The 19201-nt window shown below is 47.3% G+C and overlaps 1 protein-coding gene across 5 annotated transcripts in view; it reads right to left on the reverse strand.

Moving 5' to 3' along the window:
- Positions 1-16268, reverse strand: part of Grip163 (gamma-tubulin complex component 6) — a 478650-nt gene extending 462382 nt beyond the window's left edge. Inside the window, exons 1-2 of one of the 5 annotated variants that reach the window (XM_055068412.2) lie at positions 14838-16263; positions 6984-7118 (exon numbers count right to left, since the gene is read on the reverse strand). In XM_055068412.2, coding sequence (XP_054924387.1) covers positions 6984-7118; positions 14838-14982 — 280 coding nt within the window. In that variant the 5' untranslated portion in view covers positions 14983-16263. Of the gene's footprint in view, positions 1-6983; positions 7119-14837 lie in introns of all 5 variants that reach the window. The other 4 variants (XM_072284402.1, XM_050174613.3, XM_055068413.2 and 1 more) reach the window with 4 other exon arrangements.
- Between the last annotated feature and the right edge of the window lie 2933 nt (positions 16269-19201).

The following is a 19201-nucleotide window of genomic DNA, read 5'->3' on the forward strand; positions in this document are numbered from 1 at the left end:
TTGAACTTGTCCAGGTGGCCAAATCGAAACGCGCCAAGCATCTCAAGGCACTGGCATTCCCGCGATAAATTCATAAGGGTGTTTCAATCACTTGTCGATATATGCGTCCGTGGCTTAATGGTTTCAATATCAGGCTTCTTTGCTAGAGTTCCTGTGTTTGAATCCTGCCGTCGGACAATTTTAATCATGTTTACTTAATTATTTATTATGCAGTAAATTGTTGCAAATGACTAGTTTACAAAGTCACAAACCCGTCTGAAGCCAAAAAGACGAAGTTTAGGCAAATCCATGCACTTGCCATAATTCCGATGCTGGTACTTGTTGCAGCTCCCGTAGACACTAGCGCCAGAGTTCCCTCTAGTATGACTTAAAAATTGTAACAGCGTAAACCCATGCAACCACAAAGTAACAAGGACGAGACACAAGTGCTGACTGTCAACTAAATTTTATTGACGGAAGACAAATACCTTATACCTTCCTCCTTCACTTCTGCCTTTCCCCTTATGTTTATTGACGGAAGACTGATACCTTACACAAGGGGAAAGGCAGAAGTAAAGGAGGAAGGTATAAGGTATTCGTCCTCTGTCAATAAAATTTAGTTGACAGTCAGCGCTTGTGTCTCGTCCTTGTTACTTTGTGGTTGCATGTGTTTGCACTGTTACTATTTTTAAGTCAAGTATGCACCAACTCGCCCAGAAAGAAGTTTTAATGAAATTCCCTCTAGTAATTATTGTATGAAACTATGTTTCGTACCCCCCATTCCGCCTTTCCTGGCACTACCCGGTACTCCTGCGGTACCGTGGCTCACGTGGAAATGTTACTTTTGCACATTTCTCGAGGCACTACAAGACGAGAGGAAGAAAGCCATTTTACTCAGTAACTTAGGCTTCAAGGGGCAGCATCTCTACTACGACGTTGCGTCGCAACGGACCTGATATCTACTACGTTCAAAGACATTCTTCGCATCTTCGCCCAGCATTACAAGCAAAGCACCAATCCCCTGGTGCACCGCATTATCTTTAGGGACAGAAAGCAACTACCCGGGGAAACCTTTCAAGACTTCGTCACTGCGTTACAAAGGCTAGCGCCTCCTTGTGCGTTCGGCGCTTGGCATGACGAGTTCCTTCGCGACCAAATTTTGCAAGGCATCGCATTTACATTAATTTACATTAATTTACATTAATGACCTACCAATGCATGTATCTTCTAACATCCGTATGTTTGCAGACGATTGTGTAATTTATCATAAAATTAACAGCGTTTCCGATAAGACGTCCCTTCAAAACGACCTGCGAAGTGTACAGGAATGGTGTAACCTTTGGCTAATGGAACTAAACCCTAACAAATGTAAGACCGTCTCCTTCCACCGCCGCAGAAATCCACTTGTTTTCTCGTACCAAATTGCTGACGTCAACCTTGAATTAGTTCCTTCCTACAAATATCTCGGAGTAACCCTTTGTAGTGATTTAACCTGGGTAACGCACATTATGAGCATCATTTCATCTGCTAACAAAACACTCGGGTTTTTAAAACGCCACTTGCGCCACGCCCCCCAACATGTCAAATTACTAGCCTATCAGTCTCTCGTCAGGGCGAAATTAGAATATGCATCCCCCATTTGGAACCCTCATCAAGTATATCTCATCAATCAACTGGAATCGCTTCAAAATCGAGCTGCAAGATTTATTCATTCTAAGTACTCCTACAACATCAGTATATCGGCACTAAAAACAGAATCTGGCTTATCATTGCTTGTATCTCGCCGCCGCATTGCTAGTCTTTGTCTTTTTCACAAGTTCTTTTACAGCTCACTTGGCAAAGCACCATACATTCTCCCCCCGGCACGCATATCCAGCCGCACCGGTCACCCGCAACAAGTCGCGCGCCCACGTACACGCACTGTCACTTTTTCGTATTCATTCTTTTTTCGTGCAGTAACAGACTGGAACGGCCTTTCCAACGAAATCACAGTAATAACCTGTCCTAGCACATTTTTAAACACCGTAACAAATTATCTTACCCCGTAATAAAAATATGGCCTTCAATTTTTTTTATGTATGTACCCACCCCTTATGTAATACCCTTTCAATGGGGCCTTTAAAGAAATAAAATGAAATGAAACGAAATACGAGAAAGGTTTCTACGAAGGATCGTCCCTTACGCTCAGAAGCCCAGGAAATTGGACAAAGCGTACAGCAAGTTTACAAAGAACTTCAAGTTTTCAACAACTCGTCTGTTCAGCGCGTCTCGATGCAATGTCAAGATGGCATCGACAGCCATCACCTTCCTCGTCCGGGCGCGCAAGATGGTGGTCCTCGCCACCCTTCTAGTTCGACCCGACGGCTCCAAGATGGCGCTCATCGGCATGGTGGAAAGCCACAACCTAGGGATGTCAGTCAACAAGGCGCCCGGCCCGAACTCCATGATGCCAGTCGAGACATTGCAGTCCTTTGCTACCAATGTGGTTCACCTCACCAAATCGCATCCGATCCAGGCTGTCTGGCCAAGCACGTTTCCTGCTGTGCGTGCGGAAAGTAAGACATTATGCTTCAGTTTGCCGTTCGAGGACCCGAACGCATCGACAGTCCACTGCTCGAATGCAGCTTGTTTCCACTACCGCTGGTACAGAATCAGCCACTACAGTCCCATCTGTGCTTACAATTCAAGCACCGAATTTCCTTCCGGCAACAATTTACGCCGAAGTCATCATTGCGAATACTACACTCAAGTTGCTCGTGGATACAGGAGCTACGGTGTCACTGGTGAACAACTCCCTGTACGAAGGACACTTCAGAGTTTTCTCTTATCTCCTTCGAGTCTTTGACTCAAGAATTATTCGCAAGAAATCCTGCATTCAGGACATTTCTCTGTGCTCGTCAAGTACCGCAACAAGGCTGCAGTAGTGGCATTTCACGTCACGAACCAAAGCACTTCTCTCCCGGGCTTAGACGCCATTTAAGCTTTGGGCATTGATATTCAAGGGTCTTCGCTCACATGTCAACAAGTGTCAGGAGTTCCAGCTGACCCAACCGTTCAGCTTCCGTCTCTTCCACATAATGCTCGCACAGAGTTTGCCCATCTGTTCTCAGCACAATTGGGACTTGTAAAGGGTTTCATCCACGACGTTCGTCTCCGAGCTTCAGTGCAACCAGTCTCAGCAAAACTGCATCCTTCACCTCTGGTTCTCCGTGAGCAAGTCTTCGCCGAGCTGCAATGGCTGGAATAAGCTGATATCATCGAACGAGTCACGGCGTCCACGTGGATTTCTCCGCTCGTTGTGGTTCGGAAGAAAGACAATTCCATTCAACTTTGCGTTGATCTTAGAGAACCCAACAAGGCTATCGTCATCGATGCCTTTCCACTACCGCAGGCTGACAAACTGTTGCGTCGACTTGCTGGTGCTACTACCTTCAGTAAGTTGGACTTACAGTCCGCTTATCATCAGGTTGTATTGTCCGAGAAAAGCCGTGAGCTTACTACTTTCATCACTCAAGACGGTCTCTTTCGCTTCAAGCGTTTGTGTTTCGACTGGCATCTGTGCCTTCTGCTGTTTAGCAGATAATTTCATGTTTTAAAAAACTGTCCAGGTACCTTGCGCTGCCTAAGTGATGTTTTGATTTGGGCCGCACAAAAGCTGAGCATGATAAAAATCTGCAAACTGCGCTTTCCGGAATCTCAGCTGCTGGCATGGAGTTAAATGCAAAGTGTGTATACAGTGTCCCAGAGCTCACTTTTCTTGGACATAGGTTCAGTGCAAACGGCATTTCGCCTCGGCAAAACAAAGTGAAGTATTGATGCACCGCAGCCAACTGACAAGTTTCTGCATTCATTTCTTGGTCTCACGAGATACTACGCTAAACTGATCCCGCAGTACGCTGAATTGGTAGAACGGCTTAGGAAACTGCTAAAGCAAGGACAACCATTTGTCTCGGATCAGGATACTGAATACAGCTTCCAGACTATTAAAGAAGTGGTTGCAAGCGAATTGATCTCTTACGCCAAAAGTGTTAAGATGTATGTGGACCGGCGTCACGCAACAAGATGCCCTCAATTTCATCCAGGAGATCTTGTCCGAGTACGTAACTCGAGAATGTCCGGTTCTAAATAGTCAAATCCATTTAAGGTTTACCGTAGGGTAGGTTGCAATACTTTCAAGCTTGAAAATGGCAAACGTTGGAATGCATCCAAACTTGTGAAATGCCCTGCACGACAGGATTTTCTTGAAACCTTAACTGAAAGGAGTCATTCCAGTGACTACCCATTTCTTGATGGTTTCCCACCTTTTCTTCCAGTTACTACTGGTATAGGGGATACCTTACATTTCTTGTAGCGTAAACGTGCAGTACACACATCATCACTACGGTACTGACGGTCATACAAATTTGTCTTTCATGCCGAAAAGTTTTTGAACATTACTGAGGTCTTTAGCATCCTCATGACGGTCCCAACATTCCCAACATTCTGGGAGTGTAAAGTGCTTTATGCGTACGATCTTCAATCCATGACAGCCACAGAGCTGTCTCCGAGTTAGGCTCAGAGCGAATGAGCCACCCATCAGGGTTGTCCAAGGGGGCACACGGATGTTTGCATTTGCTTGTATTCAGTGAACTTTTATCATGTGATCTGTATATGCAATTGTGCATCTCGTCCTTGTCTTCCCAAGACGAGTACTCTTCAGAACTGTAGTGTTCATTTTCAGACTCCATGTTGTGTGTTTCCCTTAAAATGGGGAAGCCAAGGATGTCCGCTTAGAAAAAAAAGTCTGATAGGTACAGGTACCTGAATTTTCTGTTCTGTAAAGATGTCATCACCAAACACACGTGTTACAGTGCTAACGTGCTCTTTAGTCAACTCAGTTCAAGTTGATAACATGGCATGCAGTGAGCAGCATTTCCACTGCAATTACTTTTCCATTTGGCTAACGCCAACTAAAATCTGTAAATGATAACATGTCCAAAACTTACATTGGAAAATCTTCATTGTGTAACGCTTACACTTCTGTGTTCTGTAACTCATGACTTGCTTTTGTTGCGAGGAGAGCGAGTGGCGCATTTTTCTCTCAAGGGAGAGGTGATGTAATATCCTGTGTCGGCTTCCAGTTTCGGTTTCGAATCGGTTACGTCTGAGCGCCACTCAGTGCCAAACGTTGTAAGTATACCTGCTGCGTTTCTCCTCGCTGGAATAAAGTCATTCTTTGTCTGGTCCCCGACTCGAGCAGTCTGGCTCTTCTTTGTGGCGCTTCGCGCCCCGGCCGTTGGGACTCATGTCAAAGGTCCTGCGTCTGGCCACACCGTCAAAGCTACCACACCAGTGAATGAGTAGAGTGACACATTTCCGCAACCAGCTGCCATGGCCCACCACTTGCGCTCGCAACCAAAACATAGTGTGTCGCATACTGGAAGCACGAAGGTGCACAAAAAGTGTGATTTTATGCAGCTTCACATCCAAGGGGTCCCAGATCAAAACAACTGCAGCATCAAACATACGGTGTGAGACTTGTACGACTGCACTGCTCATGCCACAGTGTTATTGCCTTCAGGTGCAAAAGGGCATGTGACAGCAGGCAAGATTACATTGCTGCTCATCAAATAAGGTGTTGCAAAAAAATTTAAAGCAGAGGCACTAGGCTATTGTCCCGCGGTCCGATGTAACAGTACATCAAGCGACTGAGCGAGCCAAAACAAGTTCCAAAGCGTCAAACCATCCTGCTCCTACGTGACCACCTTTGCAACCATAAAATAGCGCATAAAATGAAAAAAATAGATAGTTAACTCACGTCATGACATGACAACACACACACCTCATGGGAAACAAAATTGAAACTGGTAAATTATTTACGGTGCTTCAAGGCTTGCCGGGTATTTTATGGGGCTTTGAGGTCCACAACCTTTATTTAATGCAATAAAAGAAGAGTTAAAGATGTGAAGTCAGCATCCTTTTAGAATCCTCTTGCGCATCGATAGTCATCGACAAATTATTTCTGCCAATGTTTTTTTCTTTTATGTGCAAGAGTAACTGGCCAGCTCTTCAAATCGGCAGTGTTTGTCTGAGTCTGCACAAATGAACAAGGAACACGCCTGGAGGTAAAGAATATTAGGCACCGCGGATAGTACGAAGGAGCACCCTAAGCACAGGGCAAAGTACCGCAACCTAGAGGAATGTGTAGGTGTGTGTGTGTGTGAATTGTGCAATTTCCTCAGCGCGAACCATGGTTTACTCTGTTTACAAAGGAGGAAACCATTTCTCGGCTGATGCAGCCGTTCAAAAAAACATCTCTGCAAGCGTTCTTGCAAATCTTCCTGTTCACTACCAGTGCCAATATTTGTGGACACTTTTTCCAAAGCTGATGGCGGCTCAACCTTGCATGCGCAAGGGAAGGAAGCGCACTGCATTCCGTTGCACGCATTGCACCATGGCACCGTGGAAGGGGATGGAGCGGGGGCAGTGTGCTTCGGCCGCGCGCAGTTGCGCCCGCTTTATTTTGAAAACGATCTGCTTTGGGGGGCACAGTTTAGATGGGCCGACGGCTCGTAGCTTTGCGTGCACTGTGTTCTCACCGCTGAGTTTGCTATAGACAGCACCAAGGTCACTTCGCTCAGTGCTGCTGCCGTGATTCCTCATGCCAGCATTTTGACAGCAAGTGTACGCAGTCATAGAGTGCGGACATTGCTGTTTGCCTGTGCGTGCGGACACCATGCTAGGTAATTTAAATAGTAAGTGAATGTTTACAAACGGGCGTTCTACTCCGACAGTTGCTGCGTGTGTGTGTGACAGGGCTCACGTGGCTTCGCCACGTCAGCCCTGTTTTGAATACGGTCTGTGTTACAGACAGTGTATGTGTCAAGGCGCACCGAGGGCCAATAGCGTCATGTGCGCTATAGCGCCCATACGCTTGCGCATCACCCTCGTTCACGAAGTCAAACATCACTGTAACATTTTGTTTTTTGTGAGCGATACGAGACTAAACCTAAATGAGCACTTACGTGAACAGTGCTCATGACCCTTTTTGAGCTGAGTGATGCATGCCCTAAGCTGCAGTGCATCTCGATGCCTGTCCTGTAGCTGCATTGCAAATGCTTTGGCCAGGACACGGTCTTCAACGGGTACATCCCACGTACCTAAAACCAGAAACACCAATGTTATTGATGTGAGAGGAAAAAAATAATAAAGGTGTGAAATGTGTGCAAGTTGCAAACAAAGGGACATGACAGAAAGCTGCATAACAGCAGGTTTAAAATAAGCAAAACAAAAGTGTAAGAACAGAACAGTACCTGTGCCTGAACATAATATCTCAAATGAAATGAAAGAAGGAAATCCATAGGAAATAATTTATTATAAACTCAATCTTCTTTACCTTTCTTTAGTATTATTTTTTCTTTTAAAGGGAGGAGGCCATCTAGAAGGATGATTTAGATGCTCTTCCCCTCAGTGAGGACTCATTCCCGCAAAAGATCAATGTCAAATTTCAGTACGTGGTATTACTACACCTTGTTACGCCTATACATAGTGGGTCGGTTTCTTTTCATTGCAGTAATTAGATAGCTTTAGTTTAGCATGTTTAGAGTAATAGAAGGCTTACCGGAATAGCAGGATCGAAATGCGCATGCACAGAATGCTAAACAACCCATAGCATTTAGCGTACACATGCTATTTCTGAGATTTAACATTACCATATTTGCGTGGTTTACATAGATTACGTAAAACATGGCGGCGGTCCTGGCCGGCCGCTTTGAACTGAATTTGGCCTTGTTTTGTAGAATTCAGTTTACTTGTAGCAAATGACTGTAAACAGCCTTCACTTAGTCTCAGGCTGCTTCGACAACAGAATATTATGGATAACCTTGTAGAGTTTTCGAGATCGCTACTTGTTTCGAATGCGTCAAGGCCTAACGAGAGAAATGTCCAAGATGCCAGCGCCAACTATCGGCGAAGTTGAGAAATAGGAGCGACAGCATATGGCCTCTGAGAGTGGAATATCTCAGAGGCTATGGTGGACAGCCTGTACTGCTTGTACTGATTTCACCGTGGATTGGTGGAAATGGAAAGTACAAATACTATGAACTCCCACCTTCCATTGCACTGCCTCTCACAGTTTCGAGACAGGTGCACAAAGCTTGGCGAATAGATCAAATCACTTAGGTGCGCTATGTAACGAAATTCAAAACGTAATGGAATAGCATCTTGCACATAAACTATGCTATCATGCTGTACTAAAACCCGCTTTGTGCAAAGTTCATTAGCAGGCGGTAACACTATTTCACTTAACCCAATTACTATGCTAATGTTTAACTAAAACTGTCTATTAATACAAAATCCTAGAAAAATAACAAATGCTCCCATGCTTCATTGCAAAAACATTTGTTATTGGAAACAGTTGGTAACTGTGCAATGTTATGCATACAACTGCTCCGAAGGCAGACAGTGAATAGCATCAGTACAGTTAATGTAAATGTTCCGTGCAGGTTGGCCACATGTTTCTTGGCATCCTATGTAGATGATCTTGCTGCTGAAAACAAATCAACTTCAGGTTCTGCTGGTCTTAAGCACCAGCATGTTTCAGTTATAACCAAGATCTGACAAAGGAGTGTGGCATATTATATAACTGTTTGCTTTCCATTTCAACCAAACATACCTCACCCGAACTACAAAATACATACTGACTGTAACCACACCATATCATTTTTATGCACCAGCACAGGCGCATTTCATATGCAGGAATGCACAAAACTTTTCCTAAAGTTTTGTGCTGTTTCACTCTTATGCTGGCATCAAATCTTGGAGGCAACTGCACTTTCAAGTGTTTCCTGAAAGAGAAATACACTTGTCAGTAATCGGTTCTGTTCTGTCAACATTCTGTTGAAAACAGAAAATCAGATGCTAATGTTAAAAAGCGGCCTAGGAGGGCATTCTGTAATTCTTACAGTATATTCTCCCTAGTTTATGCTATGTAAAATACACATTTCACAAGATTGTGGTGCCATCCAGTGTAGTCAACCAACCAGTACGTGTGAGCAGTGACTGAGGATTGGGCCTCAAGTAGCAAAGGCGCAGTAAAGATAAAGGGATGGGACGAGCCCAGCACAAAGGACTGTGTGAGAGGAGGAATTAGGTCCTTAGGAAGTATGTCATGGAAATGCGTGACCTATCATGGACAATAAACTACCAATTTAGCTTTTGTATTTGGCAAGATATGTGCTGCCCATAACATTCAATTTAAATTACTTTGCTTGTCAGTAGGTATTCAAAACCACTAATAAGAAATGAGGCTGGCAAAGCGTACTTCAACCTGTGGTAGTGTTTACACTGTAATATGACAACGGTTTATCCTTCCAATATCAGTGCCTTAATGAGAGCAGCATTCCGGGCAAGTTGGTAATCCATTACTTAAACGATATTGCGCGACAAAAAAACGACACGGACGTGAGAGAAGACGACACACCAAGCGCAAACTCTCAACTAAGTTTATTGTGCCACTGTGTCGGTTTTATACATGGCAGGCAGCGTAGATCGCGCACGTGCTTACAAGGAAATGAGGTGCGAATTCATGTAACATGGTTACAAGTCATGTGATGCCACGTCCAAGAAACTTAATTCTTTTTCTGTGAGAGCCAGAGACTGGAAGCTAACACACGTGTCACCACGCGAACACAGTAACAATGTAAAAAACGGCTCTGGTGGTTTCTTGACGATCTACTGTCGCGATCATGGATGCAAGCCTCTTGAGGATCAATGCACGATTGTTTTCCGTGGCAGCACGCATCTCATCCGTGAAATATCTGAAGCGCAGACGATTGCGAAATTGGGTGACACGTGTGTTAGCTTACCGTCTATGGCTCTCACAGAAAAAGAATTAAGTTTCTTGGACGCAGCATCACATGACTCGTACCCATGTTACATGAATTCGCACCTCATTTCCTTGTAAGTGCATGCGCGATCTACGCTGCCTGCCATGTATAAAATCGACGCAGTGGCACAATAAACTTAGTAGAAAGTTTGCGCTTGGTGTGTCGTCTTCTCTCACGTCCATGTCGTTTTTTTGTCGCGCAATATCATTTAAGTAATCAGTGCCTTACCCACAATACCAAGAGTCGCAGAGGCTTAGCACAGCTTAAAGCAGCCACTATGGTCTGTGGGGGTACACTCTGCATGAGATTAGGACTGAAGGCAAGTTCCGGATCTAGCCACACTCAGTCGTTCCGTAGTACTCCCCAACCCGTAGCACATGTAATCGCAGCTACGTTGGGTTTCAGCGAATAAGGCAATCAGCGGTGTCAACTCTAACAATGTTTATTGCTACAAGCAATAAGTAACACTTGCAGGGGGAAATCCCTTCTGTAATAAATAATAAATAGGCGCTGCATGCTCTTGCTCATTGTGGGGGCCTTTTCCATTTTCCTTCCAACTGGAGATGGACCTCAAGTGGCTGCTGGTGGGGTATGGGTGGTGTCACTTTTGTGGGAGGCTGGCCTACCAGCTCATCGTATAGTGTGCAAATGCTGTCAATCCAGGAGGAGGGTCGGCTCCACAGTCTACTTACCAAGGCATCGCCATCTGGAGTATGATGCAGGCGGTCTATGTGAAGGTGCCCCTGCCGCAGCATGAGCAACAAGAGGGACCAGGCTTAGGCCTCCGCAAATGTAGCAGCCACCGGTGACTGGCGTGGTAGTGCGAGAAGTGTTCTCATAGCTGTCCTCTGCTCCAGTGCTAGCCGTTTCGTGCGGGTCAGCATTAAGTTTGGAAAAGGTGGCACATAGAGAAACAACGAGGTTGTGGCACTATAGTACAGTAGGAGGGCCCATCATGCTCTGCAGCTTTTCCCTCGCTGGAGAAGCCGGCTAACAGCTGTTCTCACCATGTGTGCCTTGATGCATGCCTTGATGACCTTGTGCAGCAGTCCATCGTACACGCTCTGGACATCTAACAGGATGAGGAGGGCCACCTCTCCCTTGCTTCTTGCCTCCTCCAAGGTGAAGATCACGTCTTTGATTCAGTGGGCCTTGCATCGGTGGCGACGGAAGCCTGTCTGTTGCTCAGGGAGGAAGCCCACCACTCCTGCAATCCAGTTTAGCCATCCTAGTGCGATGGTCTCCATCAGCTTGCAGGCCACAGAGGTCAGTGATACTGGCCTGTAGGAGTTGATAGCCATGGCCAGTCACCATGGCTTTCGTATGGGTACCACCACCGCTGTCAACCAGGTCTCTGGCAGCAAGCCGGTCTGCCAGACATTGTTCAAGGCCACCAGGAATCAACAACGGGCTCCCTTGTCCAGGTTTCATAGCACCTGGAACATAATCCAATGTTGGCATCCATTGCAGATACCAACTCATGCTCCTGGAGTGAGTCGTGGCAGAGGGCAGCAATCTGGCTGGATGTCCAGGCTAGATGGAAGCCACTACGCAGCCTCGGAGATGGAGGATCCGATACAACCTCGCAGTTTCGAGGGCTGCGAATCGGTCCGCCGAGAGCTCTGCCAGGGATGCCTCGCTGATGCCTATGCAGATGGCCACTGAGAGCACTAGCTGTCATACCCCAGGACCGGAGAGCAGGGACCACAGAAGCCTCCATGCTTCTGGATCGCCATTGGCCTGGCTAATAAGAGTTGAAGATCTGCTGCCAGCTCTGTTGTCATCGGCAATTGGCATGTCGTCAGCAGGCACCATCAATGCAGTTATACTTGATGCGATGTTCTGGCAACCGTGATTTCAATGCTCGCCATTGCACCCAGCATCTGGCGGCACGGAGGTCCAGATGCCGAAGGTCAGGAGCTGGTTGGTCTTTGGGCATGAGTGAGCAGATGGTTGCAGCTTGCACTGCCTCAGCCACGCATAGAAAGAAGCCCCGGTCCTCTGGTATGCAGAGGAGCTGGTTCCTAAAGGCTCCCCAGTCAGCTATGCTGCATTGCCTGGAACTGGGTCATTCTCCTCCTGCCGTGAGGTGGTCTGAGCCACAGGAGTCTGGCTGCATGGCCCAGCTATAGTGGGTTCCTTCTGTTGACAGGCTGACATCGATGACAGTACAGGTCATGTGCGTGGCCCTTGGGACATAGTTAAATGATCCATTGTTCAGCACCTGTAGGCCCAAGCTGTGGAACACCTGCACAACGTCCTTTCCTCGTTCGCAGCATCTGCGGCTTCCCCAGGCCGTATGGTGTGCATTCACAATGCCGCAATGAAGGAAGTCGCGGCCGAGACATGTGGCTAGCTGCAGGAGTGTTGAAAGGTCCCATCGTTGGGAGAGTCGCACGTAAATGGAAGACACTGTTATGCCCACCCTTCGGAGCCTCGTGGTCACAGCACAGCACTCCATGGGCCCTCCTGTCTGGTCAGGCATGTTGACCTCGGCTTGCTGCAGCTCACAGCGTACGTAGATAGCACAGCGTGGGAAGCCATGGGGACGGTTGTTCTCCAGGCAAGGGGCAGCTGTGCAAGTAGGTAGGGAACAGGATGTGGTGCTGGAGTATCCCATGTATTCTGGGAGGTGCAGGTCTCCAGCAGTCACGTTGACCTCCTTCAGGGCAAGTACACCATAGTGACTCTGCAGGAGATACATCCATAGATCTCCTTGCCGCCACCGCAACGAGAATGCATTCCACTGGAGGACAGTGGGACGGCGGCTGTTGCTGCTGGTGTGAGCCATGATGATGGACTTGTGTTTGGCAGTCCACTTGCTTGAAGGCAGACAGCCCACAGTGGGTTGTTTTCTGAGAGAAACGCTGCAACAGACCGCAGCAGAACTTTCATCTGGTCCAGCTGTTGTGCCAGCACAGCTGTGGTTGGAGCGAAGGGTGGCAGCAAGGAGGGGGCAGCCACACCTGGGCTTGCAGCTGTTTTTTCCCAGTGGTGGGGCTGCAATGTTTTGGAGGTGGGTGGCTTCTCGTTACCACATCTTATAGCTCTTTTTGGGTGCTGTCTTGCAGTGCGGTGCAGGGATTGGCCTTGTAGGGGGGGGGGGGGTTTCCTTTCTTCCAGCAGCGAAGGCCTGTTGGCGTGAGACAGGCACTGTTGGTGGTAGCCTTTATGGTGGTAGCCTTTCACACCTCCTGCCATGGACGGCATCTGGGATTTCCACCAGTGTCGCTAGCGCTACAGTTGGGGTAGCAGGCCTTGGGAAAAGTATGTGTTGTCCGCAGTGCAGACAGCGGGTTGGCCACTGGCAGGCAGCATCAACATGGTCCAGCCTTCCACTGTTTGTACACAGTGTAGGATGCGGGCGTGATAGGCGAACTGTGAACGGCAGCCTGAAGATATTGAGGTTGGTTGGACGTGCGCTTGCTGCGAAGGCAACTGTCAGTAAGTTGCCATTCTTTGATACTGAGAGCACATGGGCAGAGGCGGCGATGGCAGCAAGCAGCTGATCGTCCGTGTATTTCCCATAGATGCCGGGGACCTAACCGTGGACTGGCTTCGGTTCACTGGAAGGCCCGCTCGAACAGCCGCACCGCAGATGGATCCCGTTGAGAGCAGCTCCTGTAGTCACTCCTGCATGTCCTTGTCTGCCACAACAATTTTCAGCTTCGTGTTGACCCTTACTGCAAAGTCACCAGGTAGGACAGACAGGGCCTGTGCAATGGCCTGACGTGACGTGTGATGAAACGACACAGACTGCTCCGCTGGACGCTGGCGTCTTTGGACGAGTGCGAAACCATCTTAGGTGTCGTTACGAGGGCACCCAGGAGCAGGAGTACCAGAGCAGTGCCTACAGGGGTGTGCTGTTTAGTTGGCTCCATGCCAGCAGGCATGTGGGAAGCTGCATTTTTTGCGGGGGCTCCAGATGGTGGGGGAGTCTGATTGGAGTCAGAAGTGCTGTGGGTCTCTTTTCCAGAAGCGTGGAACACACACACCTGGCTCTGTAGCAGAATCAGCACCAGGTGAGAGGGTCGCCGAGGATGTCGCAGGCTCGTCGTCGGCACTTTGCTTCTCTGGTGTGGCACACAGCGGCGGCATCTTATGGGGCACCTCGCCACCGTCTTCGTCGTCGCGCGAACACTTGCGAGTGCTTGCGGTGTCCATGTTTTCGTCACAGGAGTCATCTGAGTGCTGTGTCGGGGAAAAGATGTGCGCGTGGCAAGAGCAAGGGAAAAGCGGAAGGGGGTTAGTGCGCCTCTCCCGTGTCTACGCCGGCCCTCGACGCGTGCGCGACGACGCAAGGGAAGATGTCCGTGTGTGCTCCCAACAGGTCCTGGCGAACAATGTACAGCCATAACTGCGCGTACTTCAGTGCCGTTATGACATTCAAACTTCGATACCAAAAGGTATACATTTCAACTAAACTACACTGCAGCTATGGTGGCAAATTTGACAGGCTCATAAGCTACGCCAGAGATGGGTGGCATGACAATTTCTAGAGTTCACAAACATGGCACCACTACTTTGTGCAATTTTTCACAGTGGAATATGTCAGAATAAATTTCCTATGAAAGTGGTATTTAAATGAAAATCAACGCAAAAGCACTATGGACTTCGGGCCACATACTTAAAGGCTATTGTGCGTTGCAGTGACAAACAGCAAAGGTCAAGGTGCTACACTAAGTCTAACACAGCTGTTTGGCATAACAAGTAGTTGAAAACATGACAGAAGCTTTAGCTGCATACCACGACCTTCACGCAAAAGCCAGTTAAGCGTTTCAAATTACAGTGCAAAAGCCGATCAACAATAAAGCAGAACAGTGCCGACTATTCTACAAGACAGCTTTGGCGAGTCGTGGATGCCATGCGGTGATGTTTCATTCAGCAAACCCATTCTCAAGCATAGAGCACGGGCAATAAACAATAATCGACGACGAAAATCTATATTGCGCAACAACAACGCTGTTCTTTGACGGAATAGCAATAACTGACCAGGCGATGTCGCCGGCCTATGGTCCAACTTCAGTAGAATGGAGAAGGCCAGCTTCCTCAGCTCCTTGACGGGCACGTCCGACTTAGCGCCACCGGCCGCCAATGTGCACAGTTTGGTGACAAGAGTGGGAACATCCACCTCCATCGCACACAAAGTACTCTACAGCAAGCAATGCCGGCGCTCGATCGCTGAAATTCGATCCAAGCACGGAGGGAACTCAAGAGCCACAAGCTAATCCCGAGATTCCAGTGAATATGACCGTTGATTACAGCCCGCTACAGCCATAACACACGACGCCAACGACACGACGCCTCGCTCAAATTCGATCCAAACACGGAGGGAACTAAAGACTAACTAATCGCAACAAATGACATTTGTTGCGATTAATGTCATGAGCGCGCTGTCACACGGCGAAAACTAATGTCATTTGAAAATGATGACAATGACGATAGTAAAAAAAAAAAAAAAAGACACGCCTCAAACCTGTAGAGGTCGCCACAGTTCAACCTCGTTTGTTAGGCTGCCACCAGAGTGTGGCGCCCCCTGTGACCTGTATGTGTATCTCTATTGATCTCTATGGACAAGAACCATAGAGTTTCTCACTAGTGTTATAGTGAGAAACTCTATGGACAAGAACGGCACCGAGAGCGGCGCTGCTCGATGAATGGATGGATGTTATGAGCGTCCCCTTTGGAAGGGGGCGGTGGCTTGCGCCACCAAGCTCTTGCTACTATGCTGCTTAATATACTACCTAGGTTAACCAATGAAGAAAAAAAAAAACACTATGAACTACCACGTCCAAATTTTCTGATCCCCTATTGCGAACTGTGCTTTTGTACGTCTCCATCTGCGCCGGCGTTGAGAGCGCCGCATGCGAAGCAAAATTCTATTAGCGGGTGGTACTGGTGGTACCAGGCCCCGCACACTCTCAAGTTCAACAAATGGCCACAGAGGGCGAAAAATCAATCGAGGCGCGTTTCAGCGTAAGCGCGCAAGTGGAGCTACTGTAATTTGGTCGAATAGTTTAATTTGTGCTTTCTCTGCTAGGGGCGCTGAACGTGCTGAATTTTTTAATTTACACAAACCATTGACATGAACAATCGAGGTGTCTAAGGATGCTTTTTTACCTCAGGCAAATTGGCAGTTGATTTTCTTTTAATTTGATTGTTGAAGCTGCTTTTTAGTCATAGCGTCAAGGTTTTTGTGCTCGATTAACCACCGACAGCCGACAGCCTATTGGTATCGATGTGTTTGCTGGCCGTTGGCGTTCGAATACTACGGCGGTAAAACATTTTCGAAAGCATGCTGGTTTCGTCTGCGAGTCATTACATAGACTTGCTGTAAGAAGGTCTACTCTTGGCAAAGAATAGTGCCTCATTTTGTTTAGGCGTTGACTATCATAATGAATGCGGCGGAGGTTGAGGGAGTACGCTTGAAGGTACGTTTTTATGCCGTTGATCTCCATAACACAGCAAGTACGCAAACCGATGTCGCAGAACACCCGATGCATCATTGTGTGTTCTCCGTCATCGCTTGTTTGCTGTATGCCTACTAATTCTTCATTTCTTCAAGTGTTGTATCCTCCTTTTGTCCTTGTTCTGTTGTGCTTCACTTACAGTATGTCGTTCCGTCAGCTGTAAATGCGCATTTGCAAAACCAATACGTTTGATAAGACGCAGTGGTTATCATAATTTCACTACACGTGTATTAAGCTGGCACATATGGTTCAGATACAGATACCTGTATGCGAACTTGCACGACGTTGATGCGGAGATTAGGATAATTATGACACCCGTAAGGAAGAGGCAGCTGACGGCCGTATAAGCTGTTGCGTTCTTTCCGCCAAACTACCCGGCCTGGTAGTGCTGTAAAGATGCTGTATAAAAGTGACACGCGGTGACAGGGAAATTATTATACTTAGCAGCCGACCGTACGTTTTGTAGCTCTTATTGTCTCTGATGGCGACAACGGACTTCCATCGACACTGTGCGGAAATAAATAAAATATATCGCTGCATAGCACAAGTACGACATGCGCACACAACTTCAACTAGTACGTCCCCTACAATATGGAATAGAGGCAGCAATGTAGACAGCTTGGCCATTTTTTAACAGTGCTCAAGAGGCGGAAGTTGAAAGTATTCGTAATCATTCCTGCTTCAGCAATGCCGGCGCGACCAAGACGCGGGCGTGTATCGTCCAGTAACTCGATCGATTGGTACAGTGGTGAAGCGGGAATAAACTCCGGTCATGTTCAATGCATCGTGCACATATTCAATTTCTCGGCACGCGTGAACTTCGGCCACTGCTAGCGCATACAACAGAAGTGGTTTCCATTCTTGGGCAGCGCACACACAAACGAAACACGGGAAAGAAGACAAAACAAGCGCTCGTTGAACAACTTAGTTTTTATATGAATAAAAGGATTATGTACCGAGTAATTATTAAATTCATGTGGGTTACATATAGAAACCGCCCTACACTCAGGAGTGATCAATGAACGAGCTCGCTTCGTTTGCCAGTTGTTTACTTCGCTCGGCGCACCGCAGTAATCCATGTCTGTCGTCTGCTTTTTTCGTACCATTTTCTTGTGAATCGGCATAATCTCACTGGTGGCATCAACCCTTTCGTGTTTACATTGCTGTCGTGACAGTTAACAACGCAATAATAATTTCCGGTCATCCGAAAAGGCGCCGTCGCAAACAAGAGACGTTTCGCGCGCAGCGCGAACTGAAAAGGGAAGCGGCGGCGGAAACCTACATCCGTTGGAGATGAAATCGTTCCGCCAGGGGAGAAACGAGCGCTGGCGTCTAGGATGAAACTTGGCGTGCGGTCGTCCATATATGTTCGGGCCCAATAAAGAAGAGGCATTCCCTTTGCGTCCAAGCAAGTGGCCGCACGTTTCGGTCCGTCCCTGCGTGCTCGTGCCCCGCGCGGCACCAACCACGCGACAAAACCCACTTTTGTCCAATAATTATTTTCCAATATGCTAAATTCCACTAGAATATGTGATCGTTGCTTTCAAACCATAGCGTTCGGTTACCAACTTGTCGACATTGCCAACGAAGTCGAGTCAAGCCAAGCCAAAGCTACGACAAGCAACATGGCGAAGAGAACGATAAGCGCGTCCGCTACATCTGCTAAAGTGGTACGAGAAGGGCAGTTGCATGTCGTCGCCGTTCTGATGTGCATGCGGGCTTCTAATATCCTCATTCTTGGCGCGTGCCACAGGAAAACATGCGCACGCTTTTACTCCAAGTCAATTGAAGCGGCCGCGGCCGATTCTCCGGTGCGAACCAACACGACTGCTGCAGCGAAAGCTAAAGGTGGCTGGCTGTCTGGTCACTGGACTGAGAGTAGTTTTTTGTATTTACGCACGTGATGGACTTCAATGTCGTTAACGCAATAATTAGGTAATAAAATGGATAGAATAATAGTTATTTTTTGATAAAACAAAAAAAGAAGCATGTACTGTTTGCGAAACACTGGTAAACTCGTGGTGTCGAGGATACACATTCAGTTCCAAACGAATGCGAATGAGTTTGGCGAACTCATTCGTTTGTAAATGTCATTTTCGAAAATGTCCTTACGTTTTACCGTGTGACACCAAACAAATGGCATTATGGCAGAGTTTCTCACTACATTACCTAGAGGGAAATCTGGCGCTGCTGCACTGTGGTATGCATGGGAATGTCGGTATGTTGCGGGTTCGGATTGGCATCGTTCTCGTAGAGACAGGACACCTTGAAGACGCGCTTGGCAAGTACCATAGAGTTTCTAAATAAACCCTAGAGGGAAATGTGGCGCTAGTGTCTACGGGGGTTCTCATGAGCGTTGCCTCAACCTACATGGGAATGATGGGAAGTACAGGCTTCGGATTGACTTCGGTCTTCAGACTAGTGACGTTTGCTTCTGGCGCAGTAAACAAAGCTATACTCAAATATTATCTCGTAAAATTTAATTCTATTTCTGCAGTATATTATATAATGTACAACACGCTACATAAACTTTGTATGACTTTGAGATGGAAGCACGGTTTACTATGGTTTGTCACCAGGACACACCAGGGTATGCATACTTGTGCGATTCTGTTCTCAATTTAACGCCAAAGAATAATTATTTATTCATTTTTGCAACAGCAAAACAACCGTGCATGTACTTATACAAAAATACTCATCAAGTATTTCTAGAAATAAAAATGTTGTATTGTGACAAAGCGTTGCGCCCTTGAGCGGAATGCTACAAGTGTCGTCTGCTACGACGCCTACTCGCTGCAAACGCGAGACTTTTCTCGCAGACGACAGGCACTTGCGAACTCTCTCGCTCTTTCGCAAGGTTGCGTCATCTGTCACGATTGCTGAACG

Source organism: Dermacentor andersoni, chromosome 9 (genome assembly GCF_023375885.2).
Source record: "Dermacentor andersoni chromosome 9, qqDerAnde1_hic_scaffold, whole genome shotgun sequence".
In the NCBI taxonomy this organism is placed as follows: Eukaryota; Metazoa; Arthropoda; class Arachnida; order Ixodida; family Ixodidae; genus Dermacentor; species Dermacentor andersoni.